Here is a 25,047-nt window from a genome sequence, read left to right on the forward strand (position 1 = left end):
TATGTGTGCTAACAAAACTAATTACAAGAATGAAAGAAATAATCTTAACTTGATTAATCGTAATAGATTTGATTGAGAACAACGAAATTTTTTATTTACTTGTAATTCACAGTGAAGAGAAAAAGTATAATAGACACAACATTTCTTCTTAAATAAATCTTTTTTTTTTATTTTAATACTTTTAGCACCACCCTTTAAACTTTGCTTTTGTTTTGCGCTATAATGGGTGCATTACCAGACTTGATTATTTCATCAGAAATAAGTTTAGAAAATTGTTTTTCAACTTATGATTCAAATCCCATATCAGATCAAAAATTTTACTCCATCCCTAAAACATTTTCCGATCCATGAAGAATTGTTAATTTTCCATTTAAGCAAAACACTATAAACAGTTTTTCAATCATATTTTATTTCCAGTCGACTCCATTTTATAATAATAATAACAATTAGTTGTCACTCGAAAATTTTTCAAGTAAATAATACTTAAATGAGAAAAACATGCCACACAGTTTCAAGATGAGAAAATTTTCTTATGAAAATGCAATAATCTAAAAAAAAAAAAAAAAAAAATTTTCAATTCATTAAAAAAAAAAAAAAAAAAAAAAAGCATAACTTTGTCGGCCAAATCTATGGCAATAAACTATTAGATTCTTTTTCGATATGTTGATCATCAATGACAACTTGACAACATGAACTTTTTGTTGGGAAAAAATCGAAATAAGAAAGTATCAATTATTCTTACAAATATTTTGAATTACTCATTAAAAAACTGATTACCATATTTCTATGTTAATAGTTATTGTTAACAAATGGCGAATGCTAATTTCATTTGAAAATAAATAAAACAATAAGTAGTAGGTTATTTTTGACTTTCTAATACATAAGTGGGGTTATATTTTTGTAAATTTTATATAAGTATATTTAAATTATATTTATGAATATGGAACGTTGTTATTATTGAAATGATGTTTCAAGATTATACGGCATCACTTGAAAAACTACTTTATACTGTAATTATAGACAATAATTGATAAAAATATATGAATATGACTTCATTATAATGAAAAAAAATCATAAAATTATAAACATTAAGGCGTACTTAGATGAAATTGTTTCATTTCCGCAACGACAATTCATGCATCTGTGACTTTCATGAGATCTAACGACTATAAATTATAATTATGGAGCAACTGCGAAATCCGAAAAAATACTCGGAGAAAAATTTTAATTGATGTATCATTTATAAAAAAAGTCTGTAACCCGATTGACACCGCAGGCTGTCCCTGGAATTTCTTGCTTTATCAGATTTGTAGAGTAATATTAATCTTATCGATTTTAATAAGTTCAATAAGCAATTGAAAGGATAATGAGACTAATATTTAGTTATAATTGCGGTATCGGTTCTAGCGATGTTTCCATAATATACTTAATCTTCATAACATAAGGTAAATGTCCCAATACCGGAACGACGAAGGGTATATGACTGATTTTTATCGTTTTAAAAATATTCAAATAAATTATAAACCAAAGTAATTTATTAGATCATATAGAATAGACATTTACCAATGCAAACATAATCAAATTAGTTCATTTTTCTCAAATTTAATATAAAAAAAAAATTTTTTTCTATGACACCCAAAAGACCCAATACCGGAACGCTGAAATAGCCTTGTCCCAATACGGGAATTCGGTTGTCCTAATACCGGAACAGTAAATAAAATAAGTTATTTTTTGCATTTATTCATGGTGAAAATATTAATAATTATTAAATAATATTAATGTAAAACGAGTATGAATGTAGCAGACATCAGAGAACTTTAAAATTATAAATAAATAAGATAAATCATTAAAAAAATAATATTTACAAAAAAAGCACTATTAATTTTAAAATTTTTTGAATTTGCATTTTTTTAAATTTTATATTATTAATTATTTGCTCGATTTATAAATAATTTTAAATTTATCTGATGTCTGCTATATCACACCCATAATGTAAAATGTATTTAAAATTTAAAAATGATTGAATATTCAATGAAAATAAATATTTTGAACTAAAGAATAGAAACAAAATAAATTATTTGAGGTTATACTAGAAAAATAATTAAAAAAAAAAAAACTGAACACAAAAATTTATTTTTTATGATTTAAATTAGAGTTTATCTATACTTCATCTATTTTTTATAACAATTATACATACTGCATTAAATATATTAGGGCTCCAGTAATAATTAATAATGTACTTGATTTAGCCAGTCAATAAAATTCACCGTTAATGTCTATCGATAACATTAATATGATTGGCTGTTCCGGTACTGGGCACGGGTTCATTTTGGTGTACCAATAGACGAACAGTAAAATTAATATAATTATACTATTTTTTTCATATTTTCAATATGTTTTCTTGAATTTTATGTCATTCAAGATACATATACAAAAAAAAAATTATTGAAAAGTAATTCTATGCATTTTCTATAAGCTTAAGACCATTAACTGATTTCTTAGCAAAACCATTAAGAGACATGAAAAAGTCATGAATCCGAGACTATTGCTCTAATTAACATTTTTTTTTCATATTTTAAATATTTTCTAAAATCTATTTTATATCTTATTTTTTAACTGAAAGATTAAGGTTTCAAATAAAGAAAGTTTTATTTAGTTTCATCGCGTACGAGTTGAAATATAATATAATGATTATCAAATCGTTCCGGTATTGGGTCCCGTTCCAGTATTGGGACATTTACCTTATATGATAATTATAGTTTGAAAGAAGTAAATATGTTTTAATAATAGATTGACGAGAAGTTATAATAAGAATTTCAGAGCTGGATGCAGTATTATTGAGTCATATGACTAGGTGCGATGACAGAACAATGATGCCAACTGATATAGAACGATATATAAACTGTATGGTTTTTTTATTTTAATATAAAGATACTTTAAACCATATTGTGAAGGAGTCGGTATGTTGAAATTAGAAATTTATTTAGAACGATTATGGTGAATAAACTGTAAGCAACTGTAAAAATTATAGTATGGTTTAAAAAGTATATGTCTTTTCCCTCGCGGTTTTGAATCAGCCTGGAAACACCCTGGGAGTGGAAACACGGTGGAATCATGGTGGATCCAGGGTGGTTACAGGGTGGGTTTGTGCCATTTTATCACTGTGTATACACGGTGGTTACACGGTGTTTCCACAATGGTTACACGGTGTACTCACGGAGATTCCACGGTGATTACGTGGTGTACGTTGAATCACGGTGGGTACACCGTGTAACCACCGTGGAATCATGGTGATAACATGATAAAAAACCTACCGTGTAACCGCCGTGGATCCACCGTGATTCCACCATGTTTTCAGGGTGTTTCCAGGGTGATTCAAAACCGCGAGGTTTAGTTTATGTATTTTTTTGAAAATTTTCAATTTTCTTAGCGGGAAGTTAACAACTATTTTTCGCGTCGACGGAGGCGGAAAGCGGCAACTTCGTTTTGCACAGCGGAACGAAAGTTGACGCTTTCCGTCCGGAGGCGAGAAAAATAGTATACACACCACGGGAAGTAAATAAGAAAGCCTCAGATCACATGTAATTGTTGGCCGAGGCGGAGCCGAGGTCAACAAACATGTGATCTGAGACATTTCTTACTTTACTTCCCTAGATATATAATATACTATTTAGATAAGAAAGCATGTATACGGAAAAATTGTAACCCGCCGACTGGTTACTGTTCTGCACCCGACTCAGTACGGTGCTGGAAGAAAATGCTCGATCGTGATGCATGCAGCGTCACACTGATTACCGTGCGGAACCTGATCCCAAGTTGAACTATCACCGCCATTTTTATGACTTTAAACACTAATGGCGTCCCCAAAAAGCTCGGAGATAAGTGAACACTAGGTGACAAATGAGGGCAAATGTATATAATGGCTTATCTCAAATCCTTAGTGATTATAAGTGGAGGTAACCCGTATGGGTTGGGAAGAACTTGCGTCCCACCACTTATCTTACGCAAGCGGTTGACCAGAGCTGAAGTCTGGTACCATGGGGGACCCATTCCAAGCCCCACTTCGACCATAGTCTCTTTGTTTCCTGAGATGGGAGGAGTGTTTGGGTCCATGTGAGGTCGGACTCATGGTGGCTGTGTGTGAGGCACCCACACGCACTGCATGCCTAATGGGTAAGCTAATGCGAGCTTATGCTCATATATCGCTTTTATAATATATGGTGGATTCATAATATACAAATAGGGTTACTGAACGCGAGTATACCCAAAAGGGTGCGGTGTCGGTCTCCCGTCAAACGTAGGCGGACTTAATAGTCCCGTTACATTAATTTTTGTGCGGAACCTAACTATGTACTGAGTCGAGTTCCAATCTTTCCATGTAGTAATGAACAGACCTTATCAGACATGAACAGACCTGATCAGGATTGATCATGCCCGGCCATTTTTCATGTCTGATCAGATCTGATCATTTTTTCCTGGGGATTTTATATAAATTATTGAATAAAATTTTCTTGCGACTCCAAGAAACATTTTATTATAAATACAATTTTAAATATAATATATTAAACTATACATTAATTGTAATAATTTCATGATGAGGATTAATATACTATATTGAATACAGATACTAATATTAATACAATACTTCAGACTCCAATCAAAAAATATTTATCAAATATATTTAATAAATTTATAAATAAAATTTAATTCGGTTATTATCTATTGAACACCAAGAGAGCCAAGTATTTGATTGTTAATTTCTATTTGATATTTTTGTTGATCACATATTAATCAACCTTTTAAAATAATTAATAATTTTTTTACCACATTTGTGTAGAAAGTTCAAGTTTCTGTTCTGTTTAGAAAGAAGGAAATTGGATTTTTCTCTTATGAAAAAGTAAATAATTTAATTACGAACATATGCCAATCTTTCTTCAAACAATGATAGAAATTTGAAGTGTCCGTTGCACATATGGTAAAAAATACTATGCACACCTTGGATGGGGCTCGGGTGGGTAATTACACACACGGGTTGGAATGTCCTACTTTCTTCCCTAGGTGTGCAATACTTTTTTCTCGCCTCCGGGTGGAACGCGTCAACTTTCGTCCCGCTGTGCAAAACGAAGTTGCCGTTTTCCGCCTCCGTCGAGGAGAAAAATAGTATACACACCACGGGAAGTAAATAAGAAAGCCTCAGATCACATGTTTGTTGACCTCGGCTTCGCCTCGGCCCACAATTACATGTGATCTGAGACATTTCTTACTTTACTTCCCTAGGCATGTAATATATTATTTCTCACCTCCGGGCGGAAAGCGTCAACTTTCGTCCCGCTGAGCAAAACAGCTTGGCTTCGTCTCGGCCAAAAATTACATGTGATCTGAGACATTTCTTACTTTACTGCCCTCGGTTTGTAATATACTATTTTCATATCGTCTGGCTTGAAGCTTTGAGCTTCAATGCCTGTTTAATCAGTTGAAATAGATCAAAGCGACTTGAGGAGTTTAAAATCGACAGTCTATTTTTCTAGTTTTCTGCAAGCTAAATGAATTTTCATGATACCGGCATTAAAACTTCAAGTTTCAGTGCCTCTACAGCCAATCTAAATAAGATCATTTCTGGTCAATGCCATGAACAACTGTCGGTGAATGCGTTAATTGCAATACTTTCAGTAAAGCATCTTTTCGTCCGGTCCTTTTTTTTCGTTTCTATTCAACTGTAAATTGTAAATTACAATTTACGCTAATAATTTTCTGCATCATTCGCCTTAAGTTAATTTATCCCTAACTGGCTGCGGCACTGATACTTGATTTCAATGCAAGTAATTATAACCTTATTAAAATTTTATCAATTAATTAAAAGAAAAAAGTTAAAGCATTAATTGAAAAAAAAAGACGACGTAGTTACAATTTATCCAAGATATAGATTTAGAAAAGAATTATTTAAAATTGTTATCAATTGGTAGTTAAAATCCAATTTGGTAAATAAATTTGACTTCGAATTATAGTTGCTGCAAGAGAATGGGCTTTTCTTCCACTACTTGATGAAGTCCATCACTGGCGGTCCTTATTCACATTGATTTACCACGAATCACCGTGAATCCCGGTGAAGTACCATGAATGCGATGTATCACGGAGAATCCCCGTGAATCGCCCTCTAGTGGTTTAGATCAACAGTAAATCACGATGAGAGCTCCCTGCGATGTGACTGTGAATCACCGTGATGTATGACCTTTAATATTACTGCTAGTCTATTGTTATTACTAATCTAAGAAATGAAATCTTTTTCTAAAAAATTGACGTGTCGAGTCGGATAAATAATTTTCGGACTATGCAAGGCCAATTTCAAAGAAAAATTATTCTTGGAGACATTGATAATAAATAGTATTGTCATAATATATTATAGAATATACTATATTATTATCAAAACAGGTATTTTTTACTCTGTCGAATAACAGAGGAGTATCTGTGTCAGAATTGCTCTCAAGTTTCGGATATGACAGTTCTAGAATGAATTTCGTACCAGGATAACCTCAAGCAGCTAGACGCAATCTCGTGGCGAGCACTGAACTACTCCCGCTGCTGCTGTCGAGCACCGGTAACTTTCCCTTCTTCAATATTTACTTTATCTCCCAAGAGTGAATCATGGTAAATCTCCATTGCTCGATTATGGAACATCACCGTGATTCTACCCTGATTTTACCTCGAATCACCAGAAGAAATCACCGAGAGTCATCGTGGTAGCTCACGAAAATTTTACCATGTCTCACCGTAAATCATTATGAGAAATCACCGTGATATAACCGTGGAAGCTCGCCGTAATCTTACGCTGACATCACTGGGAATCACGTTGATTCACCGTGAATTGTCATAATTTCACCCTATTAACGTGCATGCACAGTAATGACTTAATGGCATGTAAAAAATAGTGGGAGAAAAGATCTTTCTTTTACGGGCTTAATTATATAATATTGACATGAAAATTTTACTTAAATTCATTTACCGAATTTCGTTCAACTCTCAATTGATAACAACTTTAAGTAATTTTTTTTTAAATCTATGTCTCGGAGAAATTGTAACTACGTTATCCTTTTCTCAATTAATGCTCTAATTTTTTAAAAATTAATTAGTAAAATTTAAATACTGTTATGACAGTTGAAAGTCATTGAATATTTTAAAAAAGTGGGGGCATTGTTCAAAAATGCCCTTAAATTGTCTCATTTTAATTGATTCCAAACACTTAAACTCTAAGTTTCAATTCAGGTAATGATGAAAAATTATGTGTGTGACATGAGATAAAACACAATTGAAAACTTCATGTGGTGGCAGCCCGCGCTTGCCTTCAGCGCGAGCAGCCAATCTTACCCTCATCTAAAATTATTGTGCTTCACCTCTTGCCACACAATATACTATTAAATATTACCTAAAAAAAATATAATTTTCTAATCTCAACTGTCTTTTTTCTAAGTATTTCTACTGAAAAAAATAATTTTTTTACTTTAGTTAAGTCACTCAAAATATAAAATTGGACGATACCACCAGGCTCTTTGGATTTGATGGACACAAATACGATGCTAAATTTTTTAAAGCATTTCATTGAATTTTGTTCTTTTGACATTGTAAAACAAAATGCCTAAAATAAACAATCAACAATTAGTATCATTATTTTGAATAAATAAATACTAATATGGTTATTTCATTGATACATACTCTATAATTGATGGTAATGGTTTATATCGACATATATATTTATGACCAAGCTCTAACGAAGCATTTATCCTAACCATTTGAATTTGTTCGGTATCATTTCCATGTGATTTTAAAGTCTCTTCATAAAGCTACAATAATTAACAATTTTAAATTTTTTATTTCTATATGAATAAAAAAAGTCATTAAAATTATTAGCTATAAATATCATTTTTTCATTAATCGTATCTATCATTATCAATAACTCCAATCGTAGGAAATTTAAAATTAACGAAATGCTCTGATTAAAAACTCCGATTGAAACCAATGAATTTCAATTAAAAGTCTATCGGATTTTAATCGGAATTCAGCGGTTTTAATTGGAGTTTTTAATCAGGGTGAGTTAAATTGAATAAAGTGAATGTTTCATTATTTATTTATGACTTCATCAACAACTGTAATAAAATAAATTAAATGTTCAAAATATAAACTTAGTATAATTAATTTTAATATGTCTATTATTGTTCTTATTTTATTACATTTGCTGAGAAAGTCATAAATAAATGACAAAACATTTAATGTATTTAATTTAACACACTTCGTTAATTTTTAACTTCATACGATCGAGGTTATAATTATTATTCAAGCGGCTAAGGCAGCCGTTCGGCACGCGCGTGGTTCAGGTGATCACCGAAGTTAAGTAGCATCGAACATGATTAATATTTGGCTGGATGACCGCTTAGCCACGAGTCAGGCTGAAACGAAGGTCTCTGAGCGTTAGGCGCGGGATGAAGATCCAGTGATCGGTAAAATTGGGAATTTTATCGACCACTGGAGCTTCACCCAAACCGAAACTGTGCTGGCTAGGTTTTCTCTGTGGTTTTCCTACGCCACTGCACCTCCATTGTACAAGGGAGGTAGCAGGGCATTACCGTAATGATGCAGTAGTCATAAGCACAAATCGGGCCGCAGCCGCAAAAATTAAAAAGATGCGAGAAAAGGGAGAATTTGAATGTAGAGTCTTGTAAAACACGATGAGTGATACAAGTAAATAATAATGAAGAATAATAATAAATATTATTCTTCATTATTATTTATTATTTATAATTCATCATTTTTTAAAATAAAATATTTTACCTTTTCACCTAGATTAAATGGTACAACACTATCATCTTCAGCGTGTAAGATCATAATAGGACATTTTATATTAGCAGTATGTTTATCAGACTCAAATCTCAAATTATTTCCATAAAATGGCTGCACAATTATCCAATCAAACCATGGTAGATGTTTAAAAACTTGAGCAAAAGGATGACAACGTAATTCATCAGCTATATTATTAAAAGGAGATTCTAAAAATAATCCTGTAGGGTGTATATTTTCAGTAGCTAATAAAGCCAATGCATGACTTGATACTCTAAAATAATATTAAATTGTTATTTATTATCACTTAATTTTTAGTTTCATTATTATTATAAATTATTATACCCAGTTCCAAGTGAATGACCCCATACAAAAATAGGTGCACTGTTATTTACTTTATTTATAAGCCATTGTACTACATATTTACTGTCAGTAACAACACCAAGTTCTGATAAATCAGCAGGGTCACTGTCACCGTAGCCTAAAATAAAAAAAAATATATATACATATGTATAATTTTTTTTAAAATTATCTAAATATTTTAGACACATACAATTTATCAGGAATAATTACACTTACTTCGATAATCGAAAGCAATTACATGATAATCTAGGTCTTGAAATACTTTGTATAATTCAATTCTATGACTACTTCCTCTGTTTCCACTATTACCATGCATATATAAAAATACTGGTTTACTTGCATTTGCTAAGGTTGCTTCAAAATATTCATCATTGAGTATCGTAGTGCCGTTGAGTAAAGATCGAGGTAACATTTGCCTACAATAATAAAAATGATTAATTATAGTTTAAATAATGAATATTATAATAATTTTAATTTTAATTCATTACCACGCTCCAATTTTAACATTTTCATCAGTGTGTAAATAAAAATTTCTTACACCTTCCAATCCGATTGTTTCGGGTTTATTAAAGTCTAGACTAGGGGGCCAGTGTACTAAAATAATATTACATTAGTTATATAATATTATTGACAATAGTTAATAACATAACAAATAATATTAAAACTTACCGAAATTCAAAAAAAGTATTTTACGTTGAAAGTTATATGAGTAATGAAATATAAACGGACAAATACCAAATATAATTATGTAAAGAATAATAAATATTTTTAAAGTCCATAATGTGATTCTGTAAAATTAAAAATCAGTACGTTAAATATTTATTATTATGGTACAAACAATTAAAATAAAATATCAACTCAGTGAAAGAAAGGAAAAGAATAATAAAATAACAATATAAATAAAACAGAGAAAATAGTGATTATACAAATAACCGATTAATGAGTAATTTATTAATTTTTGAATCTCGGTTTACTGTGAAAACTAAAAGTTATAAAATTATTTAATAATCAATGATAGGTAATAAAAAAATTTGTTTAACAAACTGTGTATTGTGTGTATGTATACATATGAATTATTAATGAATAAAGTAAAATACTATTATAAATTCTCACAATACAATAATGACACACAATGAATATAGTGACTTAGCAATTTAAATCAAGCATAATTTAACTTACATTCCCATATACCAAATATCAAGGATGATGAATGGCACAAAACCAGCTAAGAAATATGCCCATTGCATTTTGTTAGTAAGTATATAACATATAACCCAAAAAAATAATTATTTTATTAAAGCAGAGTAGAATATCCTTTTATTTTAAATGTTTTTTGTTATTATAAGTATTTATATATATTTTATTGTTATTATAAGTATTTATATATTTTTATTGTTTTATATATAATTCCATAAATGTTTTGAAGCACCAAGTATTTCTCGCGGATTAACAACATCAACAGGAGCTATTGTCAATGTGCAACCTATGAAAAAATCAATCAAGTATACCAAGCAGCATGAGGTATCAACACAGTGTGAATTATAATAGGGTAGTATTAGTAGTAGTAGTAGTAGTCATTAATAATTTTCAATGAATCATTTTAAATGTCATTCTGACAATATAAACAGTATATTTTGTTTTTGTATGTTGTAAGTAGTTATTGTTTTCATTTAAACTGTAATTTTAAAATGTGCTTTAAAACATTTAAAATTGTAAATCAGTGAAAATTAAAGTTGTTTTTTTTTATAATTATTCTTATAAACAACTATAATTGTTAAATTATTAATAATTTAAATATACCTGCATAAGTTCATAGTTGAAAGATTAGAGAAAATCCAATTACTGAACATATTTTAATAAATATTTTTAATAAATATTAGTATGTTTAGAAAAATTAATTTTTAATTAATTGTCGTAAACAAAAGTTCAAAAAAGTCATAGATTAGAAAATTTATTGATAAAAGCTTATTTAATCTCTACGTTAGTTCATCAATATGACTGATATAATTTGTTTAAACACACTTATGATTGATTATATGTAATTTTGTTATTTAATATAACGAAGTGATGTTATAAAAACCCTTTTTTTTAAATGAGATTTTGTTATAATTTGTTCTTGTTAATTGTTATACAGCCAATAATCAAAGTAGAATAAAAAAAGTAAAATAAAAATATACCTTTTAATTGTACGTTTTTTTAAAATCCAATAAATCATGGTATTGAAAAAAAGTTGAAATATATATTTATGAGATATTGAATATGGGTATATGATAAATATCGTATATATACAACGATCAAGACTCACTTTGTGATGAAATATAGAAAAAAAAAAAATATTAGGTTGTCAAACTATGTTGACGATAAACGCCATCTGAAGTATTATCAAGATTTTATTATGATAAATGGCTAAGGAAAACAAAAATAATTATAATCAAACGAAAGTTGATGAAAATTACATGTTTTAGAGGCATAAATGCGGACATATTTGTAGTTAAGTAATCTGAAAAAAATAAATGAATAAATAAGTCAGTAAAAGGAAAAGTAAAAGTTTTCCTCGTGTTGCGAGTTCTAATTCGAATGAAATTTTTTCTGGAAAATTTCATTTTTAGTGAAAATTAATGATATTTAATAAAAAATAATTTTTTTATGTGCAAAAAGTTATTGATAATTTCTATATTGTAAAAATTTACTTATTAAGTATTTATTAAGTATCATTAATAAATGTTATTAATTTCAAAATTTTTATTGTTCATCTCTATACTTTCCTGTACTTGAAATAATAGATTATTGTTAATATAAGTTATTATGATACTGAAAATATAAGACGACTGAAAATTTCTTTTTTATTAATTACTTATATCCCTGGTTATTATAGAAAAAAAAATGTGAAAGTCTCATAAAACTCATTAATTCTTAAAAAATCTTTACGAAAATCGATCGGATTTTTTGAAACTTTCTGAACAGGGATATTGTTAAAAAATATGTGCACACAAAGATTTTTAAAAGTCTTTTATACGGATTTTAATCGATTTTTTTAATGTTAATGTTAACGTTAAACTATTTTATTTGAAAATAATAAGCTGTAGGCTGCCTTTAACTTTACTATCATAACTTATTACCAATTGAATGAAAAATTTCTAATTAAAAAAGGTCGTAGTGATATTTATAATGAATTTCGGTCAAATTATTTGTAATTTTTCTTTATTCACTATACATGGTTATCATGTTTATGCAAATTTTGAGAATAAATAAATTTCGACTATGTCTTATGATTTTATCATATAAATTTAATTTATATCCCAAAATTATTTATGAACGTAAATGAACATGTAAAAGAATGGACATATATTTTTGTACAATAATTATTGCTTGTTTATATATTTTCTTTATTTATTCAAAAAATAAGAATTTTATTTCCCGCTTTGAAAGTTTGTGACTTTAAACTATTGCGCCATCTTTTAAGCCCCACCAAGAAATATAAATAATTCCGGAGTTCTTAACAAATATATTATTTTTTTTTTTAAACATCAACTAAAATGACTTTTCAATAATTTTTATAAATAATATTTTGCTCTGGTTTCATATTTAAATATTAATTACCATACATAATATAAATTAAAATTTTTCAATAACAATTAATATTCAACTTTTTAACGACTTTGATTTCTCCATTGACTCTTCATTGAGATTATAATATTCAAACACTAGGTGCCGTAAGTTTTCTCGTCTCTATAAAAGTTGATCTGGTTTGATCACTGATCATCATTATACAGCATAATAGAATCCAAAAATGGCTACAGCTATGGATCCCGTACGTGAAAAAGCTCTTCAAGATTATAGAAAAAAACTTATGGAACATAAAGAAACTGAGTCACGATTAAAAGAAAGTAAGTATATTATTTTATTTATAATTTTATTTATTTTTTTTCCATTTTCTTTGACTAATCCGAAATAGTTTTGGTTCCTAACCTCACAACTTGGATCATGATTCTGTCAATTTTCAAATTTACAATACATGAAAACAAGTGCGTGACATAAATACAATTCGTTAAAGTGTATTTATAAGTATGTATGATGGAATTATTTATTGATTTTTAGTGCGTGAACATTCGAAGGATCTTGCCAAGCAGTATGACAAATCAGAAAATGATCTCAAAGCTCTGCAAAGTGTAGGCCAGGTGAGTAGTTCAGATTTATTTACTTTTTTTTTTACATTTATTTTGTCTTTAAAAAAAGTATAATATTAAAAATTTTATTTTCAGATCGTGGGAGAAGTATTAAAACAGCTGACTGAAGAAAAATGTAAGATTCTAATAAAATTTATGGATTAAATAATAGATAATTGCTTGATCACGTTTGTAAAAATAAAAATTTTTTTCAGTTATTGTAAAGGCTACCAACGGCCCTCGTTATGTTGTCGGATGCAGACGTCAGTTGGATAAAAATAAATTAAAATCAGGGACCAGAGTAGCTCTTGATATGACTACTTTGACTATTATGCGGTATTTACCCCGTGAAGTTGATCCTTTGGTATATAATATGTCCCATGAAGATCCTGGTGATGTAACTTATTCAGCTATTGGAGGACTGAGTGAACAAATTCGTGAGCTACGAGAAGTCATAGAGTTGCCTTTATTAAATCCTGAACTCTTCCAGCGAGTAGGTATTACTCCACCAAAAGGATGTCTTTTATATGGACCTCCTGGAACGGGAAAAACACTTTTAGCTCGAGCTGTTGCCAGTCAACTTGATGCTAATTTTCTCAAAGTTGTCTCGAGTGCTATAGTTGATAAGTACATCGGTGAATCAGCTCGATTAATTCGTGAAATGTTTAATTATGCACGCGACCATCAGCCTTGCATTATATTCATGGATGAAATTGATGCTATTGGTGAATATTATTTATTGTTATATTCATTAGTTAATAGTAATTAATTTGAATAAAATAATATTTGTAAAATGATTTTTTTTTTCTCAGGTGGTCGAAGATTCTCTGAGGGTACTAGTGCTGATCGTGAAATTCAAAGAACACTTATGGAGTTATTGAATCAAATGGATGGTTTTGATTCCTTGGGTCAAGTTAAAATGATTATGGCGACTAACAGACCAGATACTCTTGACCCAGCTTTATTACGACCGGGAAGATTGGACAGGAAAATTGAAATTCCATTGCCAAATGAACAGGCGAGGTTGGAAATTTTGAAAATTCATGCACTGCCAATCGCTAAACATGGAGAAATTGGTAAAGAATTTTAATTATTATAAACAATATGTTAAATAAGAAATATTCAATACAAAGTTATTGAGATTATAGTATCTACCGTTTTTCACTTTAATAAGTTTTTTGTATTGAACGTTTTATCAGTGAATCTGTTAGTTCCATATTTTTTTTTTAATATTTTGAATACATTAAATATTGCAACATAATTTTTGGAAATTTTTGAAAATTATACAGTAGGAGGACCTCGTTATAAAACTATTAGTTTCTCTCCCAAACTATCGCGATACCTAATTTATAAAAAAGACAGAATGATAGTCTTATAACGAGGTCCGACTGTAGTTAAAAGGTCTAATAATAAGATCACAGATGTTTTAGTCGTCTTGAAAATAGCAGCTACTTTAGAATCTTTATAAAATTTCAGTTAAATATTTAAAAATATTTAGAAGTTTGAAATTCTTGGGATTTCAGGATCCTTAAAATTAGGTGTTACAATATTTAAATTGAAAAAATTATCATTTTTATTGTCTTGAAATGTTTAAAAAAAAAAATCATTTTTATTGATTGCTTTCCATTAAAAAAAAAATTTTTTTAATCAATATTTCATCAAAGTTAAAATCGGATTTTTTTTTTTTAATTTTCACAAACTTTTGTATTGAATTATAAAACTGTTAAATTGTCATTCTTTATTTTCATTACCTCTCATTGAAATAAAAAAGTAAGAATCGTTAACACAAAATATAATATTATCCAAAAAATAGTCTGTACCTTTATCATAACTGCTATTTATTATAAAAATATTGCAATATGATAATTCGGAGGTTGAAAATTTGAAAAAAAGTTATTAAACTTAATATTAAAAAATAATAATTTATTGCAGATTATGAAGCTGTTGTTAAACTATCAGATGGATTTAACGGAGCTGATTTAAGAAATGTATGCACAGAGGCAGGATTATTCGCAATACGTTTAGAACGCGAATACGTTATCCAAGAAGACTTTATGAAGGCGGTTAGAAAAGTATCAGATAACAAAAAATTGGAGTCGAAGTTAGATTACAAGCCAGTTTAACTCTTTTTTAAAGCTTTCTTATGTCTATGCGTTTTATTATAATAATAATTTGAATAAATAGAGTGAATTTTTTTCACAATTGATTTGTATTTGATTATAATTATATACAAAATAACAAAAATACATAATTTGTTAATCAACTATAGTTGTCAAGCGACTTTTTTTTCTTTCTTGATATTCTTGAACTGTATCGAATTTCCTTTTATAAAGAATAGGATATAAATTTAATTTATTGATTACTTTACTTCTCAGTAAACTCCATGATTCATTTAATGCTTTAAGATTGTCATTCATTTCTGTATTTTCAATAAAAATTTCATCTTTAAGTTTAAATATTTTCAATCCATCATCGAATAATAACCACATTTGTTGTTTTTGTAAAATACATTCCAACGGTTCGTCCTTTTCGTAAATTTTTTGTTTAAAATTAACATTTAATCCACTGGATAGCGTTCCAGTGACATGATAAATAATAATATTACCATTGCCATAAAAACTAAAGATTAAAATAGAATAATTGTCATCAAATTTCATAACTCTCATATGTTTAACTGGTAAATTATCAACTACTTCAGTTAATTCTAAATTACGTAAATTTTCATTCAATTTACTAACGTCGTCTTCGTTTATTTTGTCTTTATAACTAACGGAATTTAATTCAACTCCATTTTTGAAATCCCAAAATTTAAAAACTCCATCTCCGCCAGCAGATACTAAAATATCAATATCATGAGGTAATTCAATAATATTATTTACAAATTTAGTATGTCCTAAACAATATGAATGAATGTTATAAGCATTTGGAAATTTAGATACTCGAATTTTTTCATCTCGATCAGCCGTAATAATAAAATCATTATTAGAAGTAACTAGAACATCAAGTAGCATTGATAAATGTCCGAGTATCAGTTGTCCTTCATTGGCATAATTAGAGGTATGGTATAGATAAACATCACCAGATTTATCAGCAACTATTACATCATTTTTTGGAGTAAATTGAACTTTACTTGCTGCTCTTACTAGTGTTCTATTTGATACAAGAGTATTATCTTTACGTTTGTAAATACACAATTGCTTGCGATTTGTACAAACACAATAATATTGTCCATCAGATGAAAATGTTATTGAGGTTATACCGTGACATGCTTCAATATCAAGATTGTTATGAAGCTTAAGGTTATCACTGATTATTAATTTTGGAAGTTCAATTGATAATTCACTTTTTGTTTTGTAATCATATGATATAACATTATCAGCACTACACAAAATTATATTTGAGTTGAATACTGAAAAACTCATTATTGCAGTTATCAACAACACGTGCTTGGAATACTATTTGCTTTTTGCTATACTATTGGCTGCGTGCACGAAAATACCAATAATATTAAACATCAGTGTGAGACGTACGCATGCATAATGACAGCGCCACTAAAAAAGCGGACTGGAACTTTTTTCCGACCATATGTACTTATACTGGTATACATAATATACATTTATTTCTATAGTAGTATACATAAGCGCACGTATTCAATACTTAATAATTAAATATATGTATACATATTTATAATAACATATAGAGGTCGACTTATATCAAATTTTCTACAGTGTGTAAATAAATTATTTAAAAAAATAATTAAAATTAATCTCATTTGATTTATTTGTTTTATTTAAAAGCTATTCATTTTAATCTAAAGTTTAATTATATTTATGTACGAGGAGTTACTGTACATAGAGAAAAATTATTTCCAAGGTAAAGCTGAATAAGTAAAATAATATTCATATTTAATATAAGTTTATAAATAATAAAGTTTTTAGAAAATCATGAGTGTGAATGTAGCAGACATCAGATAATAATTTATAAATTTCAAATAAATAAGTAAATTAATCAAATTGAAAAAAGGGCGTATTGATTTTTAAATTAATCTAAATACGCATTTTTTAATTTTTATTATACTCTTACATTTCAGTTATTTATTCCATGACCGTAAAATTAATAAGTGTGAATGTAGGAGACATCACACAAATTTAAAATTATAAACAAATAGAATAAATAATTTAAAAAATAATATTAACTGAAAATGCACTTAATAATTTCAAAATTTTTTAAATGCGCATTTTTTAAAAATTTTATTTCATTAATTATTTACTAGGTTTATTAATAATTTTAAATTTGTCTGACGTTTGCTACATACACACTTATTAAAATTAGCAGACATTTGAAGTTAAAAAAATTTTTTTTAACAGATAAATGATAAAAAAAAATACACATGTCGAAAATTTGATAAACTATACATGCAATTTTTCAAAATATTTTTTTAATATTTATTTTTTTGTTAAAAAAAATCCAAAAATTGTTAAATGTCTGCTAGCTTTATTGTTATATTTATTCTATCATTCATAAAATCACTAATTGCCAGCTACTTTTATACTCATAAAAAATCCTACTTATTTCTTTTTTAACTTAATTTGTTAATCAACACACTATAAAATAAATGTATTCAATCTTAAAAATTGTTATTTTACAAATGAGATAATTTATAATAATAATTTTTATATCATGACTAAAATCATAAACACAAAATATGAGTGTGAATGTAATTGACAGGTGGCAATTAATTTTTGAACAAACAAATAAAATGTAAGTAAAATAAAAATTAAAAAATGTGTATTTAAATAAATGAAAAATCAGTCCGCGCATTTTTTTCAATTTCATTATTTTAATTCATTAATTTAGTTATTAAAAGTTTATAAATTGTCTCATGTCTGTTACATTTACTCTCATTCATAAAATTGTATTAATGACTGATATTTTGACAAACATCATTGCGGTGTAATCACTGGCATTTTAACAGAATAATAATTTTTTTTTAATAGTTTGGTTTAATAAATAATAATTTAATAATTAGACAAAATCATTTTTTTTTTATCTATTAAGTTTAGTAAGAAAATAAAAAAATTTAGGTAAACATTTTATGATTTATAAAAATTATGATATATTAATTTTTTATCATTAAAAAATTATAAAAAAAAAATTTTTCTTCAAAATTATCAATTATATATTTAGTCAATTAACACAAATGTTATATAAATTCATGTGCAATATATTTGTTCAGCCGTTTTTTAGTTATGAAGAACGCTTGCGCATTATTTTGATTTTGATACGTAAATTCGATATAATTTTGCTTCAATAAAAATTTAGCGATACTATATATCATATGTCATTTATTCATTTGCAATAAAACTTATTTTCAATAATTTTAATTTAAATAACATACTTTAATTTGTATTATTAACTAATCAAAAAAAATATCAAGAATGTAATAAAGCTATTTGTCTTATTAAATTATTAACTTGAAAAAATATGCAAACAAAATAGTAAGTAATTTTTAAAGCCATTCAAATTTATTGAAAGTTTCAACTTGCAATTTTTTTAAATTTCTTAATAATAAATAGTTGTAATAGTTTATAGAATTTATTAAGTATTGAATACTTAGAGTGTAATACTGACCTAAATACTGCTGAGTAGATCGATTATTTATTAATAACTTTAGAAATTATATTATTCAATTTTTCATAAGTTCTTAATGGCTTTATTATTTAGGAACAAATTTAATAGTTATAATTTTATAATTTACCTTTAGGTGATTTTTTATGCAAATAATTGTTACAAATTATAATTAATATTATTTTTATAAATTAGGAATTATAGCAGAAAATAAAAAATGTTTAGTCTTACAATAATAATTATAGTGCAGCATAATAATTTTTTAACGACTCATCGTCCTGTTTTAAGTTTGGTTTACAGCATAATAAAAATTCGTACATTTGTATCTGCATTTTTCTCCGTGTATGAAAAAGAATTTTTATTTTGTTTAAAGTTTATTTATTTATTTATTCATTCAAATTATTCAATGTTTTTAGGCAAAAATGAACTAAATAATAAAACCAATTAATACATTTCTTCATAAAAGTCATTACAGGCTGTCGTTTACAGCACTCGAATCCTGGATATGTATATTTTTTTAAATGTTAACTTATTATTCTTACAGAAATTTTTTTTGTTATTTTTCTTGTGGTGTTTTAGTTGATTGGGAAAAAATAAATTAAAAAACCCAAACTTGATTATGAAAAAGAATCAGATTATAATGACAGATACAAATTTAATTAAAAATCAAGCCCTTCCAGGTCAAAAAAAGTTAAATTTCGTATTAATCTCCAAGAATTTGATAAATTAAAAATGATCAATAAGGATCGTTTTTTAAAGTTTTGCTCACGATTATACTTGACAAATTCAATGTTTTCTGACAGAAACTTATAGAAATTATCAATATGGACAGTGATATGAACTTTAAATTTAACCAGCGAGTTACAATATAAAACATACGGAAAAAAATGTCTAAATGAATGATTTTTAAAAATTTTTAATGATGACATTGTTTAAACGAACTGATTGCAATAATTTATGTAGCGATTATCAAACACTATGAAGGCAAAGGGCCAGTATAAATTCTGGAACATATGATCAATTACATTACGTATTATCCGGGAAAAATGAAGTAAATTATAATTATCTTAATTTTTCATCGCCGATATCTTACGAACTAATTAACAGATTTTAAAGTTTGAGGGAGCATTTGACACAGTTTTTTAGTCTTTGATGCTGAAAAATATTTATTATCAATCAGTTCAGCGATTTGGAATTTATTAAAAAAAATTATTTTTTGTAATTGTTTCGACAAATATATATCTTGAAGAAATGATCCGATTTCAATGGTTAAGACGGCAATTAGCGCATTTTATTAAGCTCTAGAGTGAATTAAAATTTTAAATCGATCGATTCAATTATTTCGAAGATATTCGAAAAAAAAAAACGGGTTTACATTATTTCTCTCTCCAACTGTATCTCTTGAACAAATTAACCGATTGAGATGGTTCTAACGACAATCGACGCGCTTTGTTGAGTTCTAGAGCTGAGTATATTTAGGCATTAATTGATCAAGTTGTTTTTAAAAATTTCAAAAAAACGACAAACAAAAAAAATTTCCGTATTTCTTAATTATTTCAGAGTCTATTCGATCTAATGATATGAAATTTGCAGGGAAGTTGATCGCTAACAAGCTCTTTCGATTGCCACAAGAACCATCCAAATCGGTTAATTAGTTAAAAAGTTATAGAGCGCTCACACACGCGCTCACACGCACACACACTCGGGCATCATTCTAAAATTAGTCAGAATAGCTTCCGAGGACCTCAAAACGTCGACATTTGATAAAAACTCGATTTTCGAAAATCGGGGTGAAAACAATAACTTCCAGAATTTTTCGAAAATCTTTGATTTTCTTAGCGAAAAGTTAAAAATATATTTATCTAAAAGATACAAAAGTTTTAATTTTAAAGAATTAATGAAAATTTTTTCGTTGGTTCTACAAAAATAACCGCTATCTCAGAATATGTATGTATAAATGTATCTTTAATTCAGATATTAATAATAAAATTGAAGCAATAGTAAAATAATTCGTAATTATAATCATTTAATACAAAAATAGATGAATATGAAACTCATCATTGACCTTAGCTTACGAATTAGCTGTGTCAGTGGTAAAATTATTTATAAATTACAAAAAATGATTTTCATAATCTGACGTAATTGCTCTGAAACATATCTTAAAATTATTTGTTTACATTCATTTTTATATTCAACTATTTGTTCACATATATTTCATTTAACGATAATTTACATTCCATAATAAATCAACTATATTATGTATCTTCAAGAAGAATTTCAATTCATCTTCAATCAAGTATTACGCCTTTTTTCTTGACCTTGATACTCTATGTTTTTTAACAGAGCCTTTACTTCTATTTTAATTAAACCGCAGAGTAGATTCTACTATACAGTGCATTAAAAAAGAGGGGATATCATCAAGACCTCCAACCAGATATAAAAGCTGACATTTTATTAAATATTTCAGTTTGAAACTTTACCAGTTCGAGAACAGTGCTTTAGCTCTTCTAATTTTGACACTGACTTTTGATTAAATATTCAAATTCTAAATTTAATAGTTGTAAGTATTGATATATGTTTGCTTTTTTTTTATTAAAACTTCATTTGAATTCAATCTATACGTGATTACAATCGTAAGTTTTTCATTCATGTTTTTATTTTCATAGAATCCAGGTCAAATAATAAATTTATAAATAAAATTTAAAAAGAATTTGTATTATATATAAAATGCCGGGTCAATCAGAAGCACTAAAGAAAGCGACATTTGGAATGGGTTGTTTTTGGGCGTGTGATGCTCTTTTTGGAGTAGTTCCAGGTGTAACAAGAACACGTGTTGGATATGCCGGTGGCACTAAGCTATCTCCAACATACAAAAACATGTATGTTATATATGCATATATATTCTATTTGTATTGCATTATTTCCCATAGTAATAATTTAAATAAAAAAAAAAAAAAAAAAAAATTATTTATTTTATAGAGGTGATCATACTGAAGTCATTGAAATTGAATATGATCCGAGTGCGGCATCTTTTTCTCAATTACTGGGTCTATTTTGGAATAATCATGAATATGGATTGACAAAAAAAATAAAAACACAGTATGCTTCATTAATTCTTTACCACGATGAAGAGCAAAAAATAGAGGCACAAAAATCTCTTAATGAAGAGCAAAACAAACGGGGAACAACTTTTACCACCCAAATTAAGAAATTCGATAAATTTTATCCTGCTGAAGAGTAAATAAATTTAGATTATTTTTTTGTCTTCCCGATAAATTTAAGCCTTGAAGATGAAAAATGAAAAAAAATTTATATCATGATTATTTTATAATTACAGCTATCATCAAAAATATCGTTTACAGTTGCATACTTATCTTATTGAAGCTCTTAGTATCGCAACAGCTTCTGATCTCCATACACCATTAGCTACAAGATTAAACGGTTACGTAGCGGGAGCTGGATCACTTGAGCAATTCGATAATGATCCTATTTGTAAAACACTTAATGAAAAACAATATGACTATGTCAAGAAATGTGTGATTGATAATCAGGGAACAGGACTGTACTGCTAATGATTCACAAATTTCTTGTCCAATTTTAAACTTCTTATATTTCGATAACAATTATTAATGCTAAGAATGTTTAAAAAGGCTGTGAAGTTTTGAAAACAAAAGTTTTTATTCACTATTACTAAAATTTTTCTACTTTTTCTTTTTGTTTCTTTTAAATAATGATCTCAAAGCCTAAAATATAATACGTTATAAAGCAACAGATTTTCATTTGCAAATAATATTTTTACACTTATGCAAAATTTTAAACAAACAATATTTTTCAACCTTCAATATGTTATCTTTAAAAAATTACCAACTAAAATAATAATTTAAAATTTATAAATGTAAAAAAAAAAAAAAAAAAAAAAAAAAAAAACAATTATCCAAGTATATTGCCAACTTTATTTAATTTTTCAACCGTATCGAGTACAAACACTCTAAAATTTACGGTTTATTTTATTAACTTTTTTTTTTTTATTCACTATGTGTCCTGCGCTTTTTTCGGTAATTTAATTTTTTCATTTTTAGAAACATACACAATTTTCATAATTCGAATTAATATATTAATATAATAATTCAGTCACTCATTTTTCGATCTCAGTATTCGCTCTATAAATAAAGCTTGTATTGTTTGTACCGATCATGGATTTGGAAAAATTATGTCACAGCAGTCGCACGAAATTTTCTTTTTTTCTTTCTAATACACAATGATAATTATATTAGAACTAATTAAAATTATATATATTATAATTTAACAAAACATAATCAGTTTAAAAGCAAATTACCGATATATAATATTGATTAATTGCTGCATTACATAATCAAATATTTTACTATTAAAAAATTATTTCAGTTTAAATTATTAGATTAAAAACACGTAAAATATTCATATAAAATGTTTAATATGTGACTTATTATTTCTTTTCAAGGAAGATATTTGGTATCTCGATATTTTTATTTTTTTGTTTAATTGATTTCGTGTTAATGTAAAAACGTCATGTAACGACCTTAATATTAGTTTATAAAACCATAGTTACAAAACAGGATTACTATGGAATACAATATAAATTATACAATATTGGCTATAAATTGTCTTAATCTTATAATTAGTGTTAATTAAAAGAAAAAAAAAAGATTTATTCAAAAACTCCTGTCTTCTATCTCATAATAATGACTAAATGCAATATAAATTTTAAAAAACCGTATGATTATAAGAATTGTAATGTAAATTTTTTCTACTAAACTATTCAATCAATTGAGTATTTTTTTTTTAAATAAATTAGTTATCAACAATTAAAAGATATTTAATAATTATAATAAGGTAATCCTGTTGCTTTAATTATGATTTTTTTTCTTTTGTTATAAATATTTTTAAAGTTTAATTCTATATAATTCTATTGCTATTGATATACGTACAATTGTCGTTGATTTTACTAAATTATATATAAGTATAAAATTTTTTTAACTACTTGCAACGTTAAGATTACCTTATTAGTTTAATGTTAAATTATATATTTTTTTGCTTTTCCTATTTTAAAATATTAAATTTATAATTTCAATGTATTTTGAAATAAAATAAAATATATTTTACTACAACAAAAATCGCACCTTTTATTATTGTTTTGTCATAATTTTTCACGAAGAGATCTAACTGATTATAATAAACCTATCAAGTTTAATTATCATCACTGCTATTTTTTGAGATCATAAGTTTTTTAAAATTTTATTTATTTATTTATTTTTTTTTTTCATTGTTGGCGGCGATTAATTGTTATTAACAGTGACAATATATTAATACAGCAAAATATAGATCATCGTTTAAGCCTACATGCAATATAAAATTAAGGTAAATATCTCAATTAAAATTTTTATAAAAGTAAAGTTTACTCATATAACGTGTTCATGACATAATATATTTATAAAATGGCTAAAATTTATTAACTATCAATAAATAAGCATTTATTAGGATACTGCAAACATAACTATTAACCATTAGAACTTTTCTGTTCCATATGATATTCTCCCAAGTAGTACAAAGTCAATTTTTAGATGTCATAAAGATGTTTTAAAAAGGACAAGATAAATTTTATTATGCCTCAAAGAAAAGTTTTTTTATGTAAGTAAGTCATACAGGTGTTGGTTCTAGACGTCATATAAAATTTGTGTTCTATTTCCCGTCTTAAAAAAGTCATCTCAATTGACAAATCGTTCAGATGACCGACTCAAAAATTATTTGTAATTCAATTTTTGCCGTCGTTTGTGTCAAGCCATTTAAGTAGCAAATATTTTTTTTTGATGGCATTAAATTCTCATTGTTTTGTCAACATTTTGGTGCCTTGTCGATAGGTTAACAAACAGCCTTAAAACTGCGATCTTATAGATGTCACAAATCCGTATACTATTTGGGTTGCTAAAGTTTTAGGTAATTAAAATCAATTATTTTAACAATGGTTAATCAATAAAGACTGTTTGCATATTATTAATTTTTTTTTTTTCCTATTGAATATTATTAA

General features: G+C 27.1%; 4 protein-coding genes across 10 annotated transcripts; 2 read left to right on the plus strand and 2 right to left on the minus strand.

The window, feature by feature from the left end:
* Positions 1-388: 388 nt before the first annotated feature.
* LOC103569136 (lysophosphatidylserine lipase ABHD12) lies at positions 389-11,535 on the minus strand. Of its 4 annotated transcripts, none has more exons than XR_008403956.1 (9): positions 10,369-10,622; positions 9,859-9,977; positions 9,678-9,783; positions 9,406-9,605; positions 9,172-9,307; positions 8,821-9,100; positions 7,708-7,835; positions 7,496-7,630; positions 389-548 (listed from the first exon to the last, which is right to left on the minus strand). XR_008403956.1 is itself a non-coding variant. In XM_053740554.1 (9 exons), the coding sequence occupies exons 2-9, from the start codon at positions 10,434-10,436 to the stop codon at positions 7,591-7,593; spliced, it is 1,077 nt and encodes a 358-aa protein (XP_053596529.1). In that variant the 5' UTR covers positions 10,437-10,672; positions 11,367-11,535; the 3' UTR covers positions 4,622-7,590. The 4 variants fall into 4 exon arrangements, 2 of the variants coding, with proteins under 2 accessions (XP_053596529.1, XP_053596530.1); XR_008403955.1 differs by lacking the exon at positions 389-548 and adding an exon at positions 4,621-7,420; XM_053740554.1 differs by lacking the exon at positions 389-548 and adding an exon at positions 11,367-11,535 and having other exon boundaries at positions 4,622-7,630; positions 10,369-10,672.
* A 1,378-nt stretch (positions 11,536-12,913) lies between these two features.
* LOC103569133 (26S proteasome regulatory subunit 10B) lies at positions 12,914-15,623 on the plus strand. The gene is made up of 6 exons (XM_008546262.3): positions 12,914-13,076; positions 13,288-13,367; positions 13,452-13,491; positions 13,571-14,080; positions 14,168-14,431; positions 15,288-15,623. The coding sequence occupies exons 1-6, from the start codon at positions 12,980-12,982 to the stop codon at positions 15,476-15,478; spliced, it is 1,182 nt and encodes a 393-aa protein (XP_008544484.1). The 5' UTR covers positions 12,914-12,979; the 3' UTR covers positions 15,479-15,623.
* On the minus strand, positions 15,506-16,891 carry LOC103569134 (tRNA (guanine-N(7)-)-methyltransferase non-catalytic subunit wdr4). The gene has a single exon (XM_008546263.3). The coding sequence runs from the start codon at positions 16,775-16,777 to the stop codon at positions 15,611-15,613; it is 1,167 nt and encodes a 388-aa protein (XP_008544485.1). The 5' UTR covers positions 16,778-16,891; the 3' UTR covers positions 15,506-15,610.
* A 198-nt stretch (positions 16,892-17,089) lies between these two features.
* On the plus strand, positions 17,090-23,610 carry LOC103569132 (peptide methionine sulfoxide reductase). 4 transcript variants are annotated; one of them, XM_008546259.3, is made up of 5 exons: positions 17,090-17,228; positions 21,327-21,543; positions 21,650-21,862; positions 21,963-22,220; positions 22,321-23,610. In XM_008546259.3, exons 3-5 carry the CDS (start codon positions 21,711-21,713, stop codon positions 22,553-22,555), a joined length of 645 nt encoding a protein of 214 aa, XP_008544481.1. In that variant the 5' UTR covers positions 17,090-17,228; positions 21,327-21,543; positions 21,650-21,710; the 3' UTR covers positions 22,556-23,610. The 4 variants fall into 4 exon arrangements, with proteins under 4 accessions (XP_008544481.1, XP_008544482.1, XP_053596383.1 ...); XM_008546260.2 differs by having other exon boundaries at positions 21,358-21,543; XM_053740408.1 differs by having other exon boundaries at positions 21,363-21,543.
* Positions 23,611-25,047: the final 1,437 nt, after the last annotated feature.

The sequence above is a fragment of the Microplitis demolitor genome, chromosome 7, assembly GCF_026212275.2.
Source record: "Microplitis demolitor isolate Queensland-Clemson2020A chromosome 7, iyMicDemo2.1a, whole genome shotgun sequence".
NCBI classification, from domain to species: Eukaryota; Metazoa; Arthropoda; class Insecta; order Hymenoptera; family Braconidae; genus Microplitis; species Microplitis demolitor.

Excerpts from the sequence above, each read along its gene's own strand:
- LOC103569136 (XM_053740554.1), bottom strand. The coding sequence starts at position 10,436 with ATGCAATGGGCATATTTCTTAGCTGGTTTTGTGCCATTCATCATCCTT. Across the intron at positions 9,784-9,858 it reads AATACTTTTTTTGAATTTCG|TACACTGGCCCCCTAGTCTA; the intron begins GTAAGTTTTAAT and ends ATATTATTTTAG. Across the intron at positions 7,631-7,707 it reads CCATTACCATCAATTATAGA|GCATTTTGTTTTACAATGTC; the intron begins GTATGTATCAAT and ends TGTTTATTTTAG.
- LOC103569133 (XM_008546262.3), top strand. The coding sequence starts at position 12,980 with ATGGCTACAGCTATGGATCCCGTACGTGAAAAAGCTCTTCAAGATTAT. Across the intron at positions 13,077-13,287 it reads TGAGTCACGATTAAAAGAAA|TGCGTGAACATTCGAAGGAT; the intron begins GTAAGTATATTA and ends ATTGATTTTTAG. Across the intron at positions 13,492-13,570 it reads ACAGCTGACTGAAGAAAAAT|TTATTGTAAAGGCTACCAAC; the intron begins GTAAGATTCTAA and ends AATTTTTTTCAG.
- LOC103569134 (XM_008546263.3), bottom strand. The coding sequence starts at position 16,777 with ATGAGTTTTTCAGTATTCAACTCAAATATAATTTTGTGTAGTGCTGAT.
- LOC103569132 (XM_008546259.3), top strand. The coding sequence starts at position 21,711 with ATGCCGGGTCAATCAGAAGCACTAAAGAAAGCGACATTTGGAATGGGT. Across the intron at positions 21,863-21,962 it reads TCTCCAACATACAAAAACAT|AGGTGATCATACTGAAGTCA; the intron begins GTATGTTATATA and ends TTTATTTTATAG. Across the intron at positions 22,221-22,320 it reads AAATTTTATCCTGCTGAAGA|CTATCATCAAAAATATCGTT; the intron begins GTAAATAAATTT and ends TTATAATTACAG.